The sequence below is a fragment of the Natrix helvetica genome, assembly GCF_964273705.1.
Source record: "Natrix helvetica genome assembly, chromosome: 8".
Lineage (NCBI taxonomy): Eukaryota > Metazoa > Chordata > Lepidosauria > Squamata > Natricidae > Natrix > Natrix helvetica.
This window is the reverse complement of record NC_138559.1, coordinates 16,957,200-16,980,172: the sequence shown is the minus strand read 5'-3', so window position 1 is coordinate 16,980,172 and position 22,973 is coordinate 16,957,200. Positions and strand designations below refer to the sequence as shown.

General features: G+C 40.0%; 1 protein-coding gene across 9 annotated transcripts in view; it reads left to right on the top strand.

The window, feature by feature from the left end:
* Nucleotides 1-22,973, top strand: part of PKNOX2 (PBX/knotted 1 homeobox 2) — a 275,402-nt gene that overhangs the window by 223,719 nt on the left and 28,710 nt on the right. For all 9 annotated transcript variants that reach the window (XM_081961087.1, XM_081961083.1, XM_081961086.1 and 6 more), the window contains one exon: nt 20,647-20,776. In XM_081961087.1, coding sequence (XP_081817213.1) covers nt 20,647-20,776 — 130 coding nt within the window. The remainder of the gene's footprint in view (nt 1-20,646; nt 20,777-22,973) is intronic.

Sequence of the window (22,973 nt, the reverse complement as noted above, 5' to 3'; positions counted from 1 at the left end):
GTGCAGAGAAATCAAGGATAATGATAGAAAGGGAAGGTCATGAAATTTATTTAAGAAAATTAAAGAAATCATGAGAAATTTTAATGCAAAGAGGAACGTAAGAATAGGACAAAGATCTGTCAGAAAAGGAAAATATAAAGAAGAGATGTATACAAATGTACAATTCAAATATCCATTAAATGTCCATGAAAATATTCCCACATTGGGGAAAATAAGTTAAATGGGCCCTGGAAAATACTCCTAACAAAGTTGCGAGAGTTGCTGAAATACTAGTACAAATCTTTAAAAGCTTGCAAAATGATAGAGTGCAATTGCCAAGTAGATATGTAAAACATAACACAAGGTCAAGGCGCTGGAAAAGATAAACATATGTTCTGTTACCAGAAGAGAACACTCCAACTACCAAACAACCTGTTTATTTCTTATAAGATAACACTTCAGACGTTGCATCCAGGTGTCAACAATACATGGGCCAGGAACTCTCCAGGCTGGATTCAGAAGAGGCAAAGCAACCTGGAAACACATTGCTAACATCCGGTGGATAATGGGAGGGGAAAATCTCTCTTTGCTACACAGTCAAAGGCTTTTGACTGTGTAAAATGTAGACAGCACAAAGTATGGATAGCCCTTAAAAAGCATGGACATAGTGGCTTATCTCAGTATGTTAAATAATTTATATGACGATCCCAGAAACCGCAGAATACGAAGCAACTATTTTTTTTTTCAAAATTGGGGAAACAGTGGACCATGTTTAATTGGAATTAAAATTGCTTGGAGGCACATTAACAACCTCAGATACTACTTTGATACCTGGAAGTCAAAAAGACTTAAGGAATCCACTGTTAAAGATGAAAGAGTGCCAAAACTGGTCAATATTAATTCTAAAATTTCAAAAAATATATTCATATCTTAACTTTATAACATTAATAACATTTAAAAAATTAAAATGGCAAGGCCAACCCAACGCAAACAGGGAGCGAAGAAACTGAAGTAATAACAGGCTTTATTTTCCAGGACTGAAAAATCGTCAAAGATGGTGACCATCATTTTAAAATAAAGAAAAGTGATTTCTGCTACCTGGGAAAATGACTCTGACAAACCTGGACAAAATATTAAAGGGCAGAGACATCATACTGACATCAAAGGTACATATTTTCAAGGCTATGCTTTTTCCAGTTATAAGATATGGAGCATCAGAACAGCTGAATGCATTTTAAAAATGATGCCTTTGAATTTTTACCCCGGAAAAAAAATGCTGATAATATCTTGGATTGTAAGAAGATCAACAAGTCAGTGCTCAATAAAAGGAAACTCATGAAAGCATCAATGATGAGACTAAAGCCCAAATATTTTGGACCCATTTTATGAAAGCGAGTCAATGGAGAGGATTCTGATGCTTGGAAAAATGGAAGGTAGTTGAAAAAAAGAACCGATAGGAGACAAGGTGGCTGAATACTACTGACCACAACTGTGGTAACCTCAAAAATCAGCTACTCACAAATCAAGCTATTGTACACCAGATCACAAAGAGCCAGAGGCTAATGATCAATATCAAAAAACAATAAAATAACAATAAATGAAATAACAATTCTGTCTTTTTTCCTCAATAATCTATTTAACAGAGTAACAGAGTTGGAAGGCACCTTCTGGAGGTAGGTCGTTCCACTGGTTAATTGTTCTCACTGTTAGGAAAGTTTCCATCCATTGCTTCTTGTCCTGCCTTCTGGCGCTTTGGAGAATAAATTGACTCTCTCTTCTTTGTGGCAACCCCTCAAATACTGGAACACAGCTATCACGTCAGCCCCTAGTCCTTCCTTTCATTAAACTAGACATTTCCTACAACCATTCTTCATATGTTTTAGCCTCCAGGCCCCTAATCATCTTGGTGTGATTTATATAATATTCATGATAGTAAATATATTTACAATAATTTATATTTGTAATAATACAAATAATATAAATATTATTTATAAATACCAGTTCCAAGCCAAACATCTCTACTCTTTATTCAGAACCAAATTCACTTTCATTCTTTGCAATAGACTGAAACACCATTTGCCCGACTCTACCCTTTGCACAAAAAGCAGACAAATTGGTTTGCTTGCTTGTTTTGAATTTATTTTCAGTAGCATCGACCAACAAACAAGGGAATCATATATCAGCTTCATACTGAATGCCTCCTTCCACGTCTAAATCATGCAAGATACTCCTCTGTTGATGTTACCTGATGGTTGTTGTTTTTTTTGGCCACCCTTCAGAAAAAAAGATGAATATGCAAAAGATCTCTTTTCTTAATTCTTTGTCAGATTAAAAAAAACTGTTACAAAGCACCCCCTTTCCCCCAAAGGATGGCAATTCAGGGGTTACAGCTGCTTTTTCTTCGGAAGGCAGGCTCAGGAGACACATTGACATGTTTGGATTTCTGTACAAATACAGAGATTGAGATAGCTAGAGACAAGCAAAAACACAAGAATTGGCAGTCTTTCCCTCCAGATTGTTAGGAGAATGAAATGGAATATTAGGGTGAGAAGGAGAGATCCATGTTTTAGAGATGAGTTTAAAACATGGAAATGTTGAACGAGGCTTGTTATGATTGCCATGCCCATCACATGAACCAACCTCTTGGTTGCCTGTAATTGGACTATGATTTCTCTCTGTAGAATAATATTTTAAGGACAGTTTTTGAAGCCAGCTGCATGGAGAGACCTCTAAATGTTGAGTTAAAATCCGTCTTTCTCTGTGCAGCAATGCAAAGGCTCGGTTATTCAAACCAGTTTCTTGTGGGAGGAAAGGTGGGGGTGATGAGAGAGTAGAAAAGTTTGGTCCCTGTTTAGATTTTACTGAACTATCTAAATCATTTAATTGTTGATCTTGAGAAAGAAAGAAAGCACGCAGGGAGCCTATTGTGTCTTCAAATATTCTCCAGAAATGGACTTAATATTCCTTTACTGCTTTATTGTAGTTTCCCTTATGATCAAAATTAGCAAGAAACTTGCATAAAGGAGAACAATAATTGCTCAACGAGCATCTCATTTGTAATTTATTGGTTTCTATTATTGCAAGTCGCCATGGCAACGCCTCGCATCCAGGGCGATGAGAGAGATGTTAGATATGAACTGACGAAGCTCTGAGTTCCAGCAAATGTAGATGCACAGTTTTATCAGTAATTTTCATGAAAATAATATGTGAGGAGTTAATGAGATGGAAAGCTGTCCTGTGGCTATTGTGGTTTTTTTTTCCCTCCCCTAAATGTTGATCTAATTAGAATGCATCGGTCAGGAAAAGTAATGAGGATTTAGAGCTTCACAAAGATGCGAGGATCATATCAGAAAATTAACACAAGTCTTTGGAAAATAATCAGCCCCTTAGAGAGGCAAAGAAATGGCTCTCCTTCCCCTTGCCTGACATTTTGAGAAGGAATTTGTCTTCTGCAGAGGGAATGACTGACTGGGATGGCACATTGCGCAAACCGTTGGAGGGGAGACGGGCATAAGCTTTGGATAAAATTAGTTTGATGTTGTCGGCTTCTGCTGAGGTGATGTGCTGGGAGGCTGGCGGGAGAGATCACGTTTCACGTAACTCAAGAACTAATGCTGGAGCCTATTTTGGGCCTGGTATTTGAAGAATGCAGGCCCAGCCAGAGCAAGCCAGCAATGCAGGACAGAGAATTCAGGGTTTGAAGCAGGATTCGTGTGACTTGTAATCCAGTACAGGCAACTATTTTACAAGATCATGTGATCTTGACCACAATGGAATCCAAAATTTCCCTTCTAAGCAAGATAGTTGTTAAGAGAGTTGCACCCATTTTATGACCACAGCTGTTAAGCGAATCACTGCATGCTGTCATGCAACTGTTAGCCAAATCTGACTTCCCCCATCCAGTCACCAGCTGGTCTCGTGGCAGGACTTAAGGTCTCCCAGTTTCAACTGGCGACTTAACCATCATCACAAACTGGTCGTCCTCTCCTGCTTATCTTAGTGGGTTTTTTGGGGGGGAGGTTTTAATGGGAGAGGCATAGAAGCCCCGAGTTTTGCATCTCAAAATTTAAATTCGATTGTCAAATTAATTTTAAGTCAAATTTAATCAATCTACTGGCTGGCTGGTCCTGTTATCTAATCCTTTTTTATCCATGAAAGGCAGGAATTAAGTTAAAAAATTTCTATCCATTTGCTCTGCCCATTTCCTATCAAACTCATCCATCCGTATAGGTGACCATGTTGACTTCCCAAAAATGGAAAAAAAAAGTTTGGCTTTTTCAAAGCCATGTTTACTGCACTGACTAGCAGCAAAGTTTTAACAATGAAGTCTCCAGCCCTTCCTTGACCCCTTGAATTAAAGCTAGACGTTTTCCAAACAGCCCACAAGTTTAATCGCAGGTCTGGGCTAGGTGGCCTTGTACTTTCACTCTGGAGATCTAATGCATGTGGGCACTGGCTCCTCTCCTTGCCCCCAAGTTGCCTTTCTACACCTCCTGGAGAACAAATCAATCTTCTGAAGTCTGAAGGACAGATGGCCATGGATCCAAAAGTCTTTCTCCCAGTCCCAAACATTGTATCATGGGCTGGCATTCTACCATTGTAATTTAAGACGGGGAAAATCTGTTGGGTGCTATTTCCTCATGCTGCAGGATCCTTGCACATGTTGGGCAAGTCCAAAAGCATTGATCTTTCTGGAATGTCTAGCTGACACATTGCTTTTGGACTGTATTCATTCATCCTTGACTTTCATTCTGAGGTCATAAATACAGGTCCTAGTAGGAGAGGTGGGGGAGGGAGGGAGTGCCTGGCAATGCATTTGGGTTACAATGAGATGCAGAGAAATATTTTTCTCCAGACTTCATTGCAAAGGCTGGAGGGTGGCTTATTTTTCATAAGTGCATAGTTTTGGTCACCAGGATACAAAAAAGATGCTGAGACTTTAGAAAGGGTGCAGAGAAGAGAAACAAAGTCTGGAAGGTAAATCATATGATGAATGATTGAGGGAAATAGTACTTTACTTTACTTTACTTTTATTTAGACTTTTATACCGCCCCCTCTCCCCAAAGGGACTCGGGGCGGTGTACAGTCAGATAAAAACACATCAATAGATAGAAAGTACAAACATAAAAGAGGAGGCAATAAGAAACTGTACATATCTGAAGTAAAGTAGTTAAAAACAATATTTAAATAACCCTAAAAATACCCAATTAAAATATCTGCCAGGATGTAGAATAAGACTATAAATGGGCCAGGCCGGCTAAACGGAACAGGTGAGTCTTCAGTTTTTGTCGAAAGGAGCGGAAGTCGATGGTGGTTCTGATATCGGGGGGGGGGGGGGAGGTCCTAATACCTAATTAGTAGGTATGTCTAGCCTAACAAACAGAAGGATTAGGGAGCACATGTTAGCTGTCTTCCAAGACTTGAGGGCCTGTCACAGAAAACAAGGGATTGACTTATTCTCCAAAGCACCACAGTGCAGGAGAAGAAGCAACGGGTGGAAGCTTGTTAAAGAGAGATCCAACCTAGAAGTAAGGAAAAAGTTTCTGACAGTGAGAACAATGAATCACTGGAATAGCTTGCCTCCCAGAGTTGTGGGTGCTCCATCATTGGAGGCTTTCAAAAATAGACTGGACAACCATTTGATCGGGATGGTGTAAGGTCTCCTGCCTTGAGCAGAAGATTGGAGTAGAAGACCTCTGAGGTCCTTCCCAGCCCTATGATTCTATGTTCTAAACGAACTTGCCAGCTTTTCCTCTTTTGTTTTCCTAGGAAAGCTTTTAAGAGGTACAAGAAAATAGAAGCAGAACATTTTTCTGAACGGTTAAGCTATCCTACTGAATCAAAGCCTCCCATGCTGTCTGCTGTATAGTTTTCAAATGTGCAAGACCCCAACCCAAGGAAAAAGCTGGAAGATTTCAACAGACCCCATTCGGTTTGGCTAGATCAGCATTTTGACTTTCATCCAAAAGAGGTCATTTCTTTTTTATCTACATAAAATAGAGAATAGAATAGAATAGAATAGAATATTTATTTCTTAGCCGCACCCTCTCCCGAAGGACTCGGGGCGGCGTACAATAAAACATATAAAATACAAATCTGGACAGGACATACATATAACAAAGACGTATATAAGACGTATACAAGGAGGAGGTAGGCTGATAGATAAAAAACAATTAAAAAGTCACAATATTTAAAAACCCCAATAAATAAATTCAATTAAATTACACTAATAAAAACCCGTCAGGAGCGATATAGTTAGATCATGGTTGAGCCAGGCCAGCTACTTGGAATAGGTGGGTCTTGAGCCTTGAGAAAAGGATTTTTCTGCTTTTATCCTGCAAGTGTAGGTGTTGCTCTTTCTATTTGTTAGTGGGAAATGCAAAACCGCTTACAAAATTCAAACAGTATTTGTTCTTGATGGGACTTGTCTATCTACTATCCAACTTTTCCCTTAGCCCTTTCCAAAGACACCGGCTAAAATTAACCTTCATTTGTATGACATAATGCTGTACTATATAATACTTTCCTCTGCCTTACAAGAGGCTTAGGGTTTTTCCCATTAATCCTGGAGGCAGATCAAGGTAACTGTAACCAAGAGAATTATAGAAAGTATAATGATGGCACCAGCTGACAAAGTGGGCCATTTTCCTTCGGCTGAGCCTATCTGGGTAATTTACCCCACAAACCAGAGTTAAGGAAATCGGCTACAGCACAATATATGAGCCTGGCCAAAAGCTATCAGTTCTCATGGGAGGGAATCCAAACATTTGAGCAGAGTTGGAAATCTCAAGACTTTTATGGAAATGTGTACAATAATGCTGGGGCTGCAGTGAGCATTTTATAAATATTTTGTGTTTCTACTTGGAACTCATTCGCAATCGCTTCATAGTTCTGTGATGTTTTATGCTCTCGTTCCAAACGAGATGCAGACTTGGAGATGTTTTTTTAAACCATATTAGTTTTCATTGTAGTATAAATAGGCGTTTTGTCTTGAAGTTCAGGGCTGGGTTGAGCATGATGTCAAAGGCAATGTAACTATATAGCTTAGTCCAGTGGTGGGTTTTAATTTTTTTTAGGACCTATTCTGTGGGTGTGGCCTATTTTGTGGGCGTGGCTTGGCAGTCATATGACCAGGTGGGTATGGCCAACTTGACATCACTCATGCACACTGAGTCACATGATCACCCCCAAGCCATGTGGCAAAATTTTTGGGACTCCTATGAAGGGGGGGAAAGGGGGGAAAACTTCCCAAAAATAGACAACTGGAGGATTAAGAGCCGAAATTAGGGAGATCAGAGGAGGCAGGACAGAGGGGAATCCAGTAGAAAGCTATCGCATGCTGGGGAAAGAACTTTGGGAGATCGGAGGAATCCAGGAGAAAACTCCTGAGCTTGCTGCTGCTGTCTGCTGTATGGTGCCGCTGGACCTCTCCATCTTCTCCGTTCACCACCTCCACTCCCAGGTATGGGACTTGACACCGAATTGGACTAGGACAGTGCAGATGGGTGGGGGGAGCGACCGATGGAGTGGCTTCCAGACGGACGGGGGTGAGCGAGCGAGCAACAGGGCGACAGGGCCAGGGCAGGCGTTCCGGAAGTTACTTCTGGGTCCACCGGTCTAACCTCCTCTCAGTGGATCGGTAAATTTCACCATCCAGTTCTCCCGAGCTGGTGCAAACCAGCAGAAACCCACCACTGACTTAGTCAGTGTAATGCTATGAAGAACCTGTTTGCATGGTTTCAGCTAGTACAGGGGCTTAATTGGAGCCCATACATTGTGCAGTGCTATATGCAGTGTTTACACACCGGGGCTTTTATCATTACACTACAGCAGGGGACCCTGTGTTGGCTGTATCTCTTTCTTACCACCAGATTTCTTCCTGCTCTAAAAATAAACAAGCCAAAAGTATCCAGTTCTTCCAGAAAGCATAGAGAAGGAATTTGACCTTTGCAAATTCCACTGTAAGCTGATCGGAGCAACATGTGAATGAGAACATCTGTATCAGTTGGAGATTGCCCTTCACCATTTATTCTGGGGCAGCTCTCAGCTTCCCAAGCAGTTCCACCAGCATGTTGAAATAGATACATACATACATACATACATACATACATACATACATACATACATACATACATATACATACATACCAGTGGTGGGTTTCAAAATTTTTTAGAACCTCTTCTGTAGGTGTGGCCTGCTTTGTGGGAGTGGCTTGCCGGCCATGTGACTGGGTGGGAGTGTCTTGCCAGCCATGTGACCAGGTGGGTGTGGCCAACTTGTAAAATGTGGTAAAACTCACTTAAAATGCTCTTGCTTAGCAACCAAAATGGTGGCTCAGGATCTCTGGCATATGAAGCACGCAAGTCTTAAAACTGTCAAGTTACAAGACCCTTGCACCCCTAACACTTTAGAAAAAAAACCTCCAGGGGTGTTCAAACTTGACAGCTTTAAGACTTGTGGACTTCAACTCCCATAATTCCTCCGCCAATCATGTTGGCTCAAGAACTCTGGCATTGAAGTGTGCAAGTCTTAAAGCTGTCAAGTTACAAACCCTTGCACCCCTAACCCTTTAGAAAAAAACCCAGGGGTTTTTGACAGCTTTAAGACTTGCGGACTTCAACTCCCAGAATTCCTCCTCTCACTCTTCATCGTGATGATGTGCGGACGGGCGGGGGGAGGGAGCTGGAACCGGCTCTAAACGGCACTGTAGATTTGTCAAACCTCTTCTATAGAAGAGGTTAGAACTGGCAGGAACCCACCCCTGATACACACACAAACACACACACACACACACACACACAGACACACACACACACTTATTTATTATTTATATATTTTTATATTTACCGTATATTTTAACATGCTGGTGGAAGTGCTTGGGAAGCTGAGAGCTGCCCCAGAATATATATATAATGGGATGGAATGGGGTGGATTTTATACAGTGCTGAGAAATCCCAAATCCATGCTTTCAAATGCTGTGTGCAGAATCAAGCCTCTTAGCTCAGAGCTTGGTACAAATGCTCCTTGGCTTATTTTGCAGAATGTTTCTAAATTTACTGAGCCATTTCATGTTTTCAGGCGCTTTTTCCCCCTCATCCTGTTTTGCCTTCAACTTCTGTGCTCAGGCCCGAATACCCTTTTTGCATGCTCTTGCAGTGATGTAGAGCAGTGATGGGAACGTTTTTCGGTGACCAGAGGCACATTTATTAATGGAGGGGGATGGGAAAGACAGCGGAGGGTTCCAATAATCACCACTAAGTGGGCATGGCTGAGTCTGTGAGTAGAACAGTACAAGAAGTAGTAGAACAAAGACCTCAAAATAATGCTTCATGCATCATGATGTCATTCTTTAAATCAGCAAATTGCTTACGTTCTGCAGCAAGTAGAGCAAATGTGCCTTTTGCAACATTTGCATTATGACCTCATGAAGCACACAACATCACTTTCCCTCTTACTGCATCCCACATATGTAAGTCCCAGACATAATTGTTGCGGGGGGTGGGGGTGAGGGGGGATCTTTTTAAAAATAAAAGATTACCAATTTGTTTATTGGTTACGCTACTTTTTTTTTCATTTGTTTCCTGTCTTAACCAGTTCAACAATTGTCAAAATATATTTCAGGGGTTCCTTTGAAACGATAGGTTATGGAATCCAGTGGATAACAGAAATGGTATGGTGGCATTCCAGCTTCTGATGGTTATATGTTCGTTTGAAACATTGAATAGAGTTTCCATTTCAGCCATTCTGTGCCTTCTATTCCAATTTTCTGATGAATGTGGAAAGACTGAGAAAGAAACCATAATCAGAAGTATCATCAGGGTTGATTGCGGTAATGGGGGCAGGCAGTCATCGTATTACATTCATATTAAAAGCATTCGTTTTCAGATTTATATGCCTGAGATTCCTCCAGAGCACACAATGATCCCCAATCCAGTGTTATGTTCACAACAACAATGATGTGCCTTTGAGACACAGAGAGAGGAGTTCCTCCTAAGTCTCCCAATAGAATATTTGTGATGAAACTTGATTCTATGTGCCACTAATGGAAACCCTCCTATACTTTTCTAGTACATCTAATAATCTTGCATTGTAGATGTTGTTAAGAGCACAATAACGGAACAAATTATTTTCCAGGATATTTCTGTCTTTCTTATTGTATGGTGCTATGCACAATAGCTTCTGAGCTGTGGGAAGCCTACAGATCGTGTTCAAAGTACTCTATGCTCTATCTTTGAAGATTCTCAAAGCAAACGCTCATAATATGATGGGGAGAGACATGGCTGAGCTTGCCTTAACAACTCACATAGGTCTGTGCATTGTACGTCCATATTGCTGGCCACTCTCCATTAACTCCCTAATAGCAACATGTGGCAATTTAGCTTCTTAGCTGACTTTGGCTTGATTTTTCTGAGCTTCTGTCATTTAAAATCCCAGTGCTGATGAGGTCACTGGGCATTTGATCATTAAAGTTAGGAAATGTTAATTATTTCCTATCAAAACTGCATGACCTTTTAGAGTTATTCCTAGTCATGGATATTGAACAAGTGCTTGGAATAATGAGAAACACAGACACTCTGGAGGGATCAGCGGTTCCAGATATAATTCTACTCTACAATTATTGCCCTACAACTGCTGCTGCTTCTTCTCTTCTTCTTCCTCTTGTTTCTTCTGTTAGCATGGGCCATCTGTTGCAATCATATGGCAATTAAAAGTGGGAATTATTTTTTTCATTTTTTTTATTTTTATTAAACAAACAAGACACACACAAAATAATCATCTTACATTACATCTTGTAGAAAGTGTGTCAGTTGGTTACAATTAGCTTTTGTGCATCTCTTCCACAGTCATTTCTTACATTCATATCAAATGTCAACGTTCTTAATGAGTCTTACTTTCAACATATCATAGTTCTCATTTGACTGAAATTGTTTTAGTGTCCTTTTGCCTAGAATAATCCATAGTTAAAAACACAACCACCTAATTGCATTTCATTAATTATTACAAAGTCATACAAAAACCTTAAACCTTTATAAAATATTCTAAACAAAAAATTAGTTGACAAGATTTCTAAACCCTTTCCCCCCCAAAAAAAAATCACTGTTTACAATTTGTGTCCAGGTTCCTTTTGTTATGGTAGTACGTACGTACGTACGTACATACATACATACATACATACATACATACATACATACCTGTATCCCTATATATATTAACTGTATTCAAAGTAAATTTAATTAATTAAATTTCTAAACCTTTTTATCCCAAATCATTATTTGCAATTTATATCCAAATTCCTTATATTAAACCAGTCCATATATATGTCATTAACTATATCTCTTATCATTTCATTATTATTATCATTAATATTTGTTAACAAAATGATTTATTACTTATATCCAGTTTCCTCACCTCCAGCCAACATAGAAATATACCTTATTAGCATTATCAACTATTTATTTAAGCAAGCAATCTAAAAATTACTAAATTCCTACTTGCTAATCATCAAACTTAGCTATTATTATTTTTTATTATCAATTTTCATATATCAACCTGTGTCCTTCCAGAAGGCATGTAGTCTTATTTCTTTTGCCATTTGTGGAATTAATTTTATGTTTATTTCCTTGGTAAAGTTTTTTATGGACATCTCTCCGCACCTTGTTGTCTGTTGGATCTCTCAGGTAATCTCAGCGCCCTTTCACTGCTTTAATTGATTTATCTTTGATTGTCAATCCTGTTTGTGATAAAAAATTTCTGCTTCTGCTTAAGCATTTAATTTAGCATGAAAAAAGGTTTTTTTTTAGGGCAGTCTTTTTCAAAACAAAAAGGATTCCTCACCAGATGGACACACTTTCTCTTTCCATTTCTTCTGTTCCTTAGCCGTCCCCACTTCATCAGCCTAGGCTGCCTTTAGTCGCCAGCTTGAAGTCCTCTTTTGTATCAATCAGAGACTTGCGTTGTCCCTGGTATCAGCAAGACGTGGTCTTCCTGTTCACCGTTTCTTTGGGACGGTTTAGGTCCAATTGGACCCCCCAGTGACAAAAGTATCAGTTGCAGTCTCAGAGCATCGAGATCACACGTCCGTACCGTAGGGACATTGGCTCCTCCTCCTAGTGGGAATTATTAATAATTATTATGGCCTATACAGGTAGTCCTCAACTTATGACCACAACTGAGCTTGAAATTTCTGTTGTTAAATGAGACATTTGTTAAGTGAATTTTGCCCCATTTTATGACATTTCCTGCCTCCGCTTTTGTGCAAATCACTGCAGTTGATAAGTTAGTAACCAGCTTGCTAAGTAAATCTGGTTTCCCCATTGACTTTGTTTGTGAGAAGGTCACAAAAGGGGATCACGTGACCTTGGGACACAGCAACGGTTATAAACACAAACTAATTGCCGACCATCTGGATTTTGACCACATGAGCATGCGGATGCTAGAAAGGTTGTAACTGTGAAAAATGATCGTGTCACCTTTTTCAGTGCTATTGTAACTTTGAACAGTCATTAAATGAACCGTTGTAAGTTGAGGACTACCTGTATATGAATTTAATGCAGGAGGAGTGTTGGGGGACCCCATGAAAAGGTGCAGCATGTAGTCAGAGAGCTCTACCATATTTGAAGGGCTGTCACAGGGAAGAGGATGTGGATTTATCCTCCAGAAGGTCCAAGTGTTAAGACTAAAAGCAAAGGATGAAAACGTCATAGAAAAAGAGGGGCCCAAACTTAAAATAAGGAGGACATTCCTGAACATACATGCTCTTACACATTGGAACTCCTGCCTGGCAGAGTCATGGGTCTGGTGGTTTTCAAACAAAGTTTGGACAGCCAGTTTTCTGGGATGGTCTGAGGATTCCTGCTTGGAGCTTGGAATTGGACTAGAAGACCTCCATAGTCCAAGCTGATGATTCCACGGTTCTATGAATTCCCAAAGTTGCTTTTGAGATTAGAGGAGGTATGAAAGTATTTGGCCCAAAGGTGTTTTTTCTTTTTCAAAATGCAACTGGACTTTGCTTTTTCCTGGGAGACCTTTTGCTTTTCGTCCAAGAAACTTTGTCCGTTCTGAAGTAAGAAGCTTCTTGAATGACATGCAAAATGTCTTCAAGCAAAAACAAAGTCCAGTTGCCTTTTGAAAAAGCACCTTTGAGACAACCGTGGCCTGGGTGACTGAGAATCTCCACAGACATTTAAGAAAGTGTTTATGTCTTTCTTGTTCTTTAGAGAAGCAAATTCTGGGAAACTCGCAGGGTGCCTCTTTTTGATATATGTTTGCAAGGCAACCTGTGGTTCATTCTTTAAGGGTTTCAAGAGTGGAGATTACATTCTTACACATTTGCTTTCTCCTTGGCTGTAAAAGATGTTGTAGAAGTGAAGTCGAGAGGGCCGTAGTCCAGGAAACAAATTTGTTACAGCATAATCAATTTGCTATTCTTTAAGAGGTGACATGATTGTTTGTTGTCTTTCTGTTACTGTACAGTTCATGCATTAATCCTACAGATAGATATAGAGATTCCATGCAAGGAAGTCATTGGCAGCGTGCCAGGCTTCAATCTCCCAGCCATCACATTGGATTCAGGAGCCAGAAACTGCAGCTGATTTTACATTATTGACTAACCAAAAATCCCACATTGAAATAAGTAATTGCAAGGGAGAAAACTGAATAATAGCCTTAATCAGGATTAGGTGTTATGTGACACATTTAATCAATGAATGTGTAAATCATTGTCTGTGCATGTATGTGCACAATATTACACCCTTCTCAGTACTGATTTTGTAATAGTTATATGACAATTATATATTATTGTTATAAAATAGTGATTTATATACAGGGCCCTTTAAGAAAAAGAAAATTATTTTTGTTGTTGTTATTGTTGGTATTCAGACTTTATAGAGGGTTTCTTACAGATCACATTAAATTTCAAATGGAGTAGTTTAGTAGTAGTTTATGAGTGTATGATTAAGGTGGGAAAGGTATGAAGCAGGGGTGGGTTCCTGCCAGTTCTAACCTCTTCTACAGAAGTGGTTCCACAAATCTACAGTGATGTTTAGAACAGGTTCCAGCTCCCTCCCCCCACCCGTCCACACATCATCAAGATGAAGACCGAGAGGAAGAATTCTGGGAGTTGAAGTCCACAAGTCTTAAAGCTGTCAAGTTTGAACACCCCTGGGGTTTTTTTCTAAAGGGTTAGGGGTGCAAGAGTCTTGTAGCTTGACAGCTTTAAGACTTGCACACTTCAATGCCAGAGTTCCTGAGCCAACATGACTAGAGGAGGAATTATGGGAGTTGAAGTCCACAAGTCTTAAAACTGTCAAGTTTGAACATCCATGGGGGGGGTGTTTCTAAAGGATTAGGGGTGCAAGGGTCTTGTAACTTGACAGCTTTAAGACTTGCGTGCTTCAAATGCCAGAGTTTCTGAGCCAACATTTTGGTTGCTAAGCAAGAGCGTTGTTAAGTGAGTTTCACCACATTTTACAAGTTGGCCATGCCCACCCAGTCACATGCCTGGCAAGCCACTCCCACCCGGTCACATGGCCAGCAAGCCACTCCCACAAAGCAGGCCATATCTACAGAAGAGGTTCTAAAAAAATTTGAAACCCACCACTGGTATGAAGATACCTGAAATGGTGAGCAGAATATCCTCATATGCCCAGTTGGCATAGATTTTAGAGAGAATTTCCTTTTAAAGGGGTTGATAAAAATGTTGATTTTAGATGTGCCTTTCTTGCTGCTGAACTGAATTTTTCTTGCATCGATTTATTAGTTACCATTGATTTAAGGGGAGGAAGAATGGACAGGTGTCCTTTTCAGAAGCCTTTCAAGGTTATGACACTGATCCTGGAATCTGCTGACCTTGCACTAAGCTTTGGTGGGAAAATATGCCATTAACTCAAAAGAGATGCTCTGGGTTCGAGCATCAGTGGGTACCCAGTCTTAGCCCTGGACCATTTACATTAATTCGCCGGCGCCCTGTTTTCTCTGAAGGTGGTGTGGCATTATTTTGATGGATTACAAACACATTCAATGCTTTATTTACATTCTTGAATCCCGCGTCTCTTGGTAAACATCCCACAGCTAGTCATCCATCTGCGTAACTCATCTGAATGCAGTAATGATGAGGATGTAGCAGCTTTGCTGCCTCGATGAACTGGAGACAGGTTGTGTGAAATCATAAATCTTCTGCCCTTGGATTCTCATCCTAAAGGCAATAAAAGTAGGGTTCGCCTCAATTTGGTGGTGATGAAAACTAAGATGAAAACCTAGCACCAAGGAAAAATTTTCTGACAGAACAATCAACCAGTGGTATAGCATGCCTTCAGAAGTTGTACATGCTGCATCACTGGTAGCTTTTAAGAACAGACTAGACACCTGTCAGAAATGGTGTAGGTCCTCTTGTTTGAGGAGGGGGTTGGACTAGGAGACCTCCAAGGTCCCTTCCAACACTGATATTCTATTCTACTCTACTCTACTCTACTCTAAAAGAACCACATCTGAAAGGAAGTGGCTAGGAGCACTGAAAAGTCCATGTTTTTCTTCCAAGGCATCTTGGCATGACATATCTGTTTTAAGAAAGAAGAGAGAGAAAGTGAAATTTGTCATGGTTCAAAATTAATCCCAGCAGCTTGAAATAGAAGAATCATCTGAGCTCATGGTGATCTTGACCCTCCCTCCTCCCACTGGAAAATGATGCAGCAGGATAAAAATCCCACTCTGGTGCCAGCATTGTTGAAGACAGCTTGCTAATGTTTTCCTCAAGTTGTTAATTACTCAGATGTTACAGGGAGAGAGAGAGAGAGAGAAGAACAAGCAGTCTTGGGAAAAGAAGAGAATGCAAACCCCAATGCCGAAACAGGACTCTCTCTTCCCCTCTGCAGTTATACAAATTGGGCAGTTTTTATTCTGTCACGTGTAAAATACTAGGCTGGGAGGAAAAGCACGCAAGTGTGGAATAAAATATTTAAGTGGAGTTCACGTTTCCCGCTGGAGCTATGGATCTGGATGGCCAGATGTACCTCCTTCCCTTTCTCACACTGCCTGGTGTGATTCTAAGGATGGCCCTAGAAAGAAGAAGAGAAATCATTAGATGGTGGTGAATCCATACAAGCAGAAGAGCTGCTTACCTTCTATTCACTGTGCAGAAAAAGAGTGTTCAAGATTTTGGTTTCTGATCCGTTTTTGATTGAAATCAAGGAGGAGCTTTTTAGATTGTGCTGAGGAGATTGCCGTTACACCTCAAACAGATTAAATGATTAAAAATATGGAAATTTCAAATTAAATATCTTTATAATTGGATAGAACCACTTGAGGAGTTGCCTGGAGGTTCAGAGAAGAAGTTGATGTTTTGGAGATGTTTAAATAGACCGCACAGTGGTTTGGCTAGAACTCAAGACCACAAGGAAAAAAATGGGAGTTTCTATCAGAGGACAAGGATATTTACTGCGCATGTGGCACTATTCAAACAGCTATCCGTCTTTTACAGTGGGGGCCCCTGGGACCAAAATGCACGCAGACTGACTTGCTGCTTGGAAATATCCCTGCCATCAATGTGGCTGAGAATTAAATAAATTCGCTTTCATTAAAATGTGTAACCTTTTGAAATTTAAATAAATAATTTCCCCCTCTCTACTTCCTGCATTTCTGACATGAGATGAGATCCTTTTCAATATACGAACTGAATATCTCAAGGAATCTTCCAAAGATGGGCATATAAGTGATGGAGAGCTTTGTGCATGATTCTCCTTTTCCCCAGGGAAGGAGACCTCCCAACAGCACAAGTGAGTCTTCCTTTCTTTTTCCATTAAGTGCAGCCTTTCTCAATCATGGTTCCTTGCATATTATTGGACCACATTCAGTGCAGCATGTCTCCTACCAAGAAATGATGGTGCTCATAATACAACAGCATCAGGTCATTAGGAAAGATTGCAGCAGTGGAAAACTTTGACCCCTCCAGATGCTCTGAACCTCAACTGTCATCAGTCTCATCAACAAGTCCAATAGTAAGAAATGATGGAAGCTGTTGTAGAACAGACTCCTTAGGGTTGAAGGAGCCAGTCCTCTTTTAGGAGAATAACAAAATAACAGATTTGGAAAGGACCTTGGAGGTCTTCTAGTCCAACCCCCTGCTCTAACATTTCAGACAAATGGTTGTCCAATCTCTTCTTAAAAACCTCCAGCTCCGGTTGAAGCAACCGCAACTTCTGGAGGCAAGTTGTTCCATTGATTAATTATTCTAACACTCAGGACATTTCTCCTTAGTTCTAGGTTGGTTCTCTCCTCTTCGATTATAACTCAAAGATCATTCACTCCTTGAATTACAAAGTGATTGTCTCGCATATGTAAATACAGTAACTGTACTAGCTAACCTCTAAGTGGTAATCTTTATTGAATATGGAAATAGTGAGCTTAATATAAGCAATAGACATCTAAGTTATTCTGACAGTTTAAAAAATTCTTTGCTTTAGGAAATGCTAAGGCAACTTGAAAGCATCCAGACTTTCAAAGACTTTCCAGTTTTTGAAGTTTTATATTTGCTTTCCATGAAAATCCGAATAGGCATGACTGTCTACTCGTTCACTGAATTTTAGATTTATTCTACAGATGCATTCACACTGGTATCAAAGTATGAGTGTATCTTTCCTTATTGAGGGAATGGAACAAAATAGTAGGACACTAAAATTTTTATTTGGGGGAAAGCTTTGTTAAAAATGACAAAACTCCTGTAGAAAATATTCATTTTTGAAAGTTTTGAACTTTTGGAAGTTCTACATACCCAAAAGTAGACATTTCTCATCATAAAAAATGATTTAGAAGAATCCTGGATGAATGTTTTAGCTGTAGCCACTCTGCTTCATGGTTTCAGTTTCATTCTGCAGACATTTTAAAATCAGATATCTTTTGGAAAAGCACCACTTAGGACAGATATATATATAGGTGGGAGATATATATCTCCCACCTATTGTTTCACATTCAACTCAAGGTAATGAACATACCTAATACTCCTTCTTACTCCTATTTTCCCCACAAAACAGCCCTGGGAGCTGAGATGAGCTGAAAGACAGTGACTGTCCCAAAGAAACTCAGCCAGCTCAGAATTTACCATTTCCTGGCTTCTAGGCCAGCGCCTTAACAACTACACCAGGGGTGTCCAAACTTGGGAACTTTAAGACTTGTGGACTTCAACTCCCAGCATAGCTGGCTGGGGAATTCTGGGAGTTGAAGTCCACAAGTCTTAAAGTTCCCAAGTTTGGACACCCCTGAACTACACCAAACCGGCTCTCGGTTTCTGAATCAATTTTTCAAAGATTTGCAGACGTTTCTGCTTTGCAATTGCTTAACAATTCTTCTCCAGTTTAACTACTGAAAAACTATTGTTGGAAAAAGACCAGGAACAGATCTCTGTTTGAAAGTTAAGGTTCTGTTACTGATAAAAAAAATCCTAGCTTGAATATATGTTAACAGACAACCTAACCATGTTGGACCGGCAGCTATTATATTTCCTCTGACCCAATTGATGGACTAAAAATAACAAGCATCAAGTAGATTCCTACAGCCAACCCTCTGATGTAATGTCTGGAATAAACCAAAGTCATACCACAACCCTACTTGTGAACAGCAAACCAAGGTGTAATTTCTTAAATATCGGTGAAGCAACAAGGCTCCAACTCTTCAGAAGAGCAAGCCAGGATGGAAACGAAACGTCTGCCCAAAAATACATCAGCGAATACTACGAAGAAATAAGAGATTAGAGTGTTTCCTTTGGGTTACTAGCCTCATACAGTACATTGGCATTTTTCTGGATGCGGGAACATTGTTCATTATATATTGATCAGCATCCTGAAGAAAGTAATATTAGCTATATGGATTTACTTAGATAAGACAAATACATAATGAGCAATGAAAAGTGTTAATTGAATGCTGACCTGTTATCTCCGCCCCCCCCCCCCCCCAAATTACAAGACTGTCTTTCTTAATAATTGAATATTTCTGTTCTGCGTCTATTCTGCTTTGGGGCTTTCCCTCTGTTGCATACTGATAATGCCACCAGCTCACGGAAAAGAATGTCTCACTATAAATTTAGTTTGCCTTGGCAAAAGGCTTGTCTTGCTGGCAAGGCTAGTGACAGCCAGGAAGAGCAGATGGCTTGTACAATGTACTCAAGAAGCCTAAAAGCTGAATTGCCAAAGTCATATTGTGGAGGCTCAGTTGAAATCCGAGGAGTCAGAAGTTTCGAAGAAGTTTATTGACTGGTTGCGTATCAGGAAAACCAGCTTTTCAACAAGGATGCAGCAGACCTCACCCTTCAAATCCTATTTTCCCATCTATACAGGTAGTCCTCAAACTAGGCCCACAATTGAGCCCTAAATTTCCATTGCTAAGTGAGACATTTGTTAAGTGAATTTTTTCTCCACTTTACAACCTTTCTTGCCACAGTTAAGTGAATCCTTACAATTGTTAAGTTAGTGACACATTTGCTAAGCAAATCTGCTTTCCCCACTGACTTTGCTTGTCAGAAGGTTACAAAAGGATCCAGAGACACTGTCATAAATATGAATCAGTTGCCAAGCATCTGAATTTTTAATATGTCACTATGGGGATGCTGCAATGGTCGTAAGTGTGAAAAGTAGTCTAAACTCACTTTTTTCAGTGCCGTTACAACTTTGAATAGTCACTAAATGAACTGTTATTAAGTTGAGCATTTTATTTTACCTGTATTTTATTTTACCTGTATTTTATTTTCAAACATTTTTATCCCAACTATGCATTGATAACACAGACAATCAAATGTTTTAGTTTTATAAGGGTGTGCGGCTTTCCAAGTTCTCTCTCACTCACTTTCCTACTTTTTACCTAGATGTATTTAATTTTCAAATTTACAACTTTCCCAAACATACAATCATTTTGAGCTGAGAATTGCATCTCAAAATTGGCACGGGGACTGTGCAAACTCCAGGATAATGGGATCCTGATTTGCATGGGTTTCTGAGTAGGCTGCTTCCAGAGGCATAGCTGTGAATAAAAAGTCAGTGGATCTTGTCTAAGGATTAGATAAGAACTTTGTTGCTCCTTAAAGGTAAAAATAAAGGTTCCCCTCACAAGTGCTAGTTGTTCCCGGCTCTAGAGGGCGGTGCTCATCTCCGTTTCAAAGCAAAAGATCCAGTGCTGTCCAAAGATGTCTCCGTGGTCATGTGGCCGGCATGACTAAATGCTGGAGGCACATGGAATGCTGTTACCTTCCCACCAAGGTGGTCCCTATTTTTCTACTTGCATTTTCACGTGCTTTCGAACTGCTAGGTTGCTAGACGCTGGGGCAATTAACAGGAACTCACTCCATTACGTGGCACTAGGGATTCGAACCACGGAATTGTTGACCTTTCTGATCGACAAGCTCAGCATCTTAGGCACTGAGCTACTTTTTGTTGCTCCTTATAAGTTATCAAATAACCACTAGCCTCTTATTGTGTCTCAGCTCATGCTATAAGCCTCAATATCAAAAGGAAATAAGGCAAATCCTAGAGAAAAAAGGATGAGGGGGATGGTGATATCCATCTTTGTTTTCATTTAAGAAGTTTTTAGCGCTGAAATATTATTAGTTGTGGGCATCATACACTGAGTGTCTTTGCAATTCTCTTCCCCATTCTTTTCTTCTCTCTCTCTCTCTCTCTCTCTCTCTAGGACATGTTGCAAAATTCTCCCAACTCCATGACAGCCATACCTGGCAACCCCCAGGGAATTGTGGTACCTGCCTCAGCACTGCAGCAGGGGAATATCTCCATGGCAACAGTCAACTCACAAGTTGTGACAGGTGGGAGGCATGGAGCATACTTCCGTGACCATGTTAGTTGCGTCTTTTGCATGCTTGGTATTTTTAACCCCCTTCCATCACCAGATTTGAACTATGCATAGTCTAGACAGAGCAGTGTGGAAATTGGTTAATGCGCACACATCTTCCTGTAGCCTCTTCTTCTCAGTAAGGATGTGCAGGGCTGGGACTTCATCTCCCAAAAGGTGGTTTGGGAGCGAAAGTGTTGCTTTCAGGCAAGCAGGCAGGCAAAGAGCTCCTATGAGCCCTGAATCACATTTTAGGGATTGATTCTATTGCATTGCAAAGTCCCGTGCGTGCATTCCTCAGAGGCTCCTCCAGAATTCCCTTCAATGCACACACATGTTGCTTTTAAAAATTTTGTTTTAATTTTTAATTTTATTTATTTTTATTTTTACTAACTGTGTTTTATTTGAGAGACTGTATTGACATTTAAAAGCTTCTCCCTTTCCAGAAAACCTCCCCCAATGGTAATCTGTCTTTACAAAGATAGTCCCCAAATTTATGACCGCTGTAGGGACCAAAATTTCCATTGTTAAGCAAGGTGAATTGCACCCAATTTTATGACCGTTTTTGCCATGGTTATTAAGCAAATCACTGCAACGCAAATCACTGTAGCTGTTTAAGTGAATCACACAGTCATTAAGCGAATCTGGCTTTCCCCCATTTGCTTTGCTTGTAGAAGAGCTATAATGCCACAGTAGTTAGAATGAAGCCTTGCAGGCTAATTCTGCCGACTGCCAGGAGTTTGATCCTGACCGGCTCAAGGTTGACTCAGCCTTTCATACTTCCAAGATCGGAAAAACAAGGACCCAGATTGTTAGAGTTAGTATACCAACTGTACAAACAGCTTAGAGAGGGGGCTGTAAAGCACTGTGAAGTGGTATAAATACATGCCAATTGCCAAGCACCCAAGTTTTGATCACGTGATGCAAGCATTTAGATCATGGGATGCTACAATGGTTGTAAGTGCAAGGACTGGTCATAGGTCCTTTTTTTTTTCAGTGCAGTTCAGTTGTAACTTTGAATGGTGGCTGGTTGTAAGTTGAGAACTACCTGTACATGGAATCAGCAAGTTTCTTAGAGTGAAGTCCTCGTGAGATTTGAATTCAGTATTGCACTAAGCGCCACACCCCAAAAATATAACTGGTATCAGAAAGAGATTTCAGAAGTGCACCTATATTTTTTAGCATGTCCTACCTTGAAGGAATGGTGATACACACCGACACCAGTTTTCAGCAAAAGTTGAATTGTTCCAGGGATTTGGAAAAGCTGTGTGGAGTTCCAGAATCACCGTTTGCTCACTCGTGTATGAAAGTATGTAAGCAGTTGGCCTGTGCTTTTACTCAGTGCCCTTATCCCACAGTGCAGTCTCTACCAGGTCTTCTGATCATTGGGGAATTAGTAAGCAAATTAGTAAGCTGAACCAACTTGCAAGCCTACTTATTACTCAACGTGTGAAGATCTACCACAGAGCAAATTGCATGCTGGGAATGAAGTTGCACGCCTGCATCCTTTGTACCTGTCCTGTTTCTAACCTTACTGCAGCTACTGTTTTTATACGACATGAGCATAAACTGTATTTCAGTGAACGAATCTATCGCATTTGTATATTGAATGCAAGCATTTGTTCAGCTATCCACCCATCAAGGTGAAATCCTCACGTCACCATGTATTGTAGTCATATTCTATTTCCATTCATGAACAATTCACAAGCTCACTGCCAGCAATGAATAAACAAATTTGTTTTTCACTTTGAGAACCTTCTTTTTCACAATTTTTAATTTAAGGAGAGAGGAAAAAAGCCGTTTGTTTATTCATGTATTCAATAGGTTGGGCAACTTTTGATGATGATGATGATGGAGAAGACACAGTGAGAGGCTCAGTAATAATAAGAAAGGATGAAATCAGGATTTCCCTGTCAAGGGACAATTGAAAAAATAAGTGAAGTGTGATCAATCAATTCCAGATTTAACACACTGTTATATTTTCTTATTTTTTCCAGCTTAAAAATTACTGATTAATTGTTTCCAACTTTTTAGAGAGTGGTGCAGGTTGCAAAAAAGACACTTGGGAGCCCTCAATGGGAGCCATACATAGTCCAAGTTTAAAGTTCATATTTTCAAGTCAGTCCTTACAATCATGAATTTAGGATGAACATGGCATCTTTCAGGCAAAG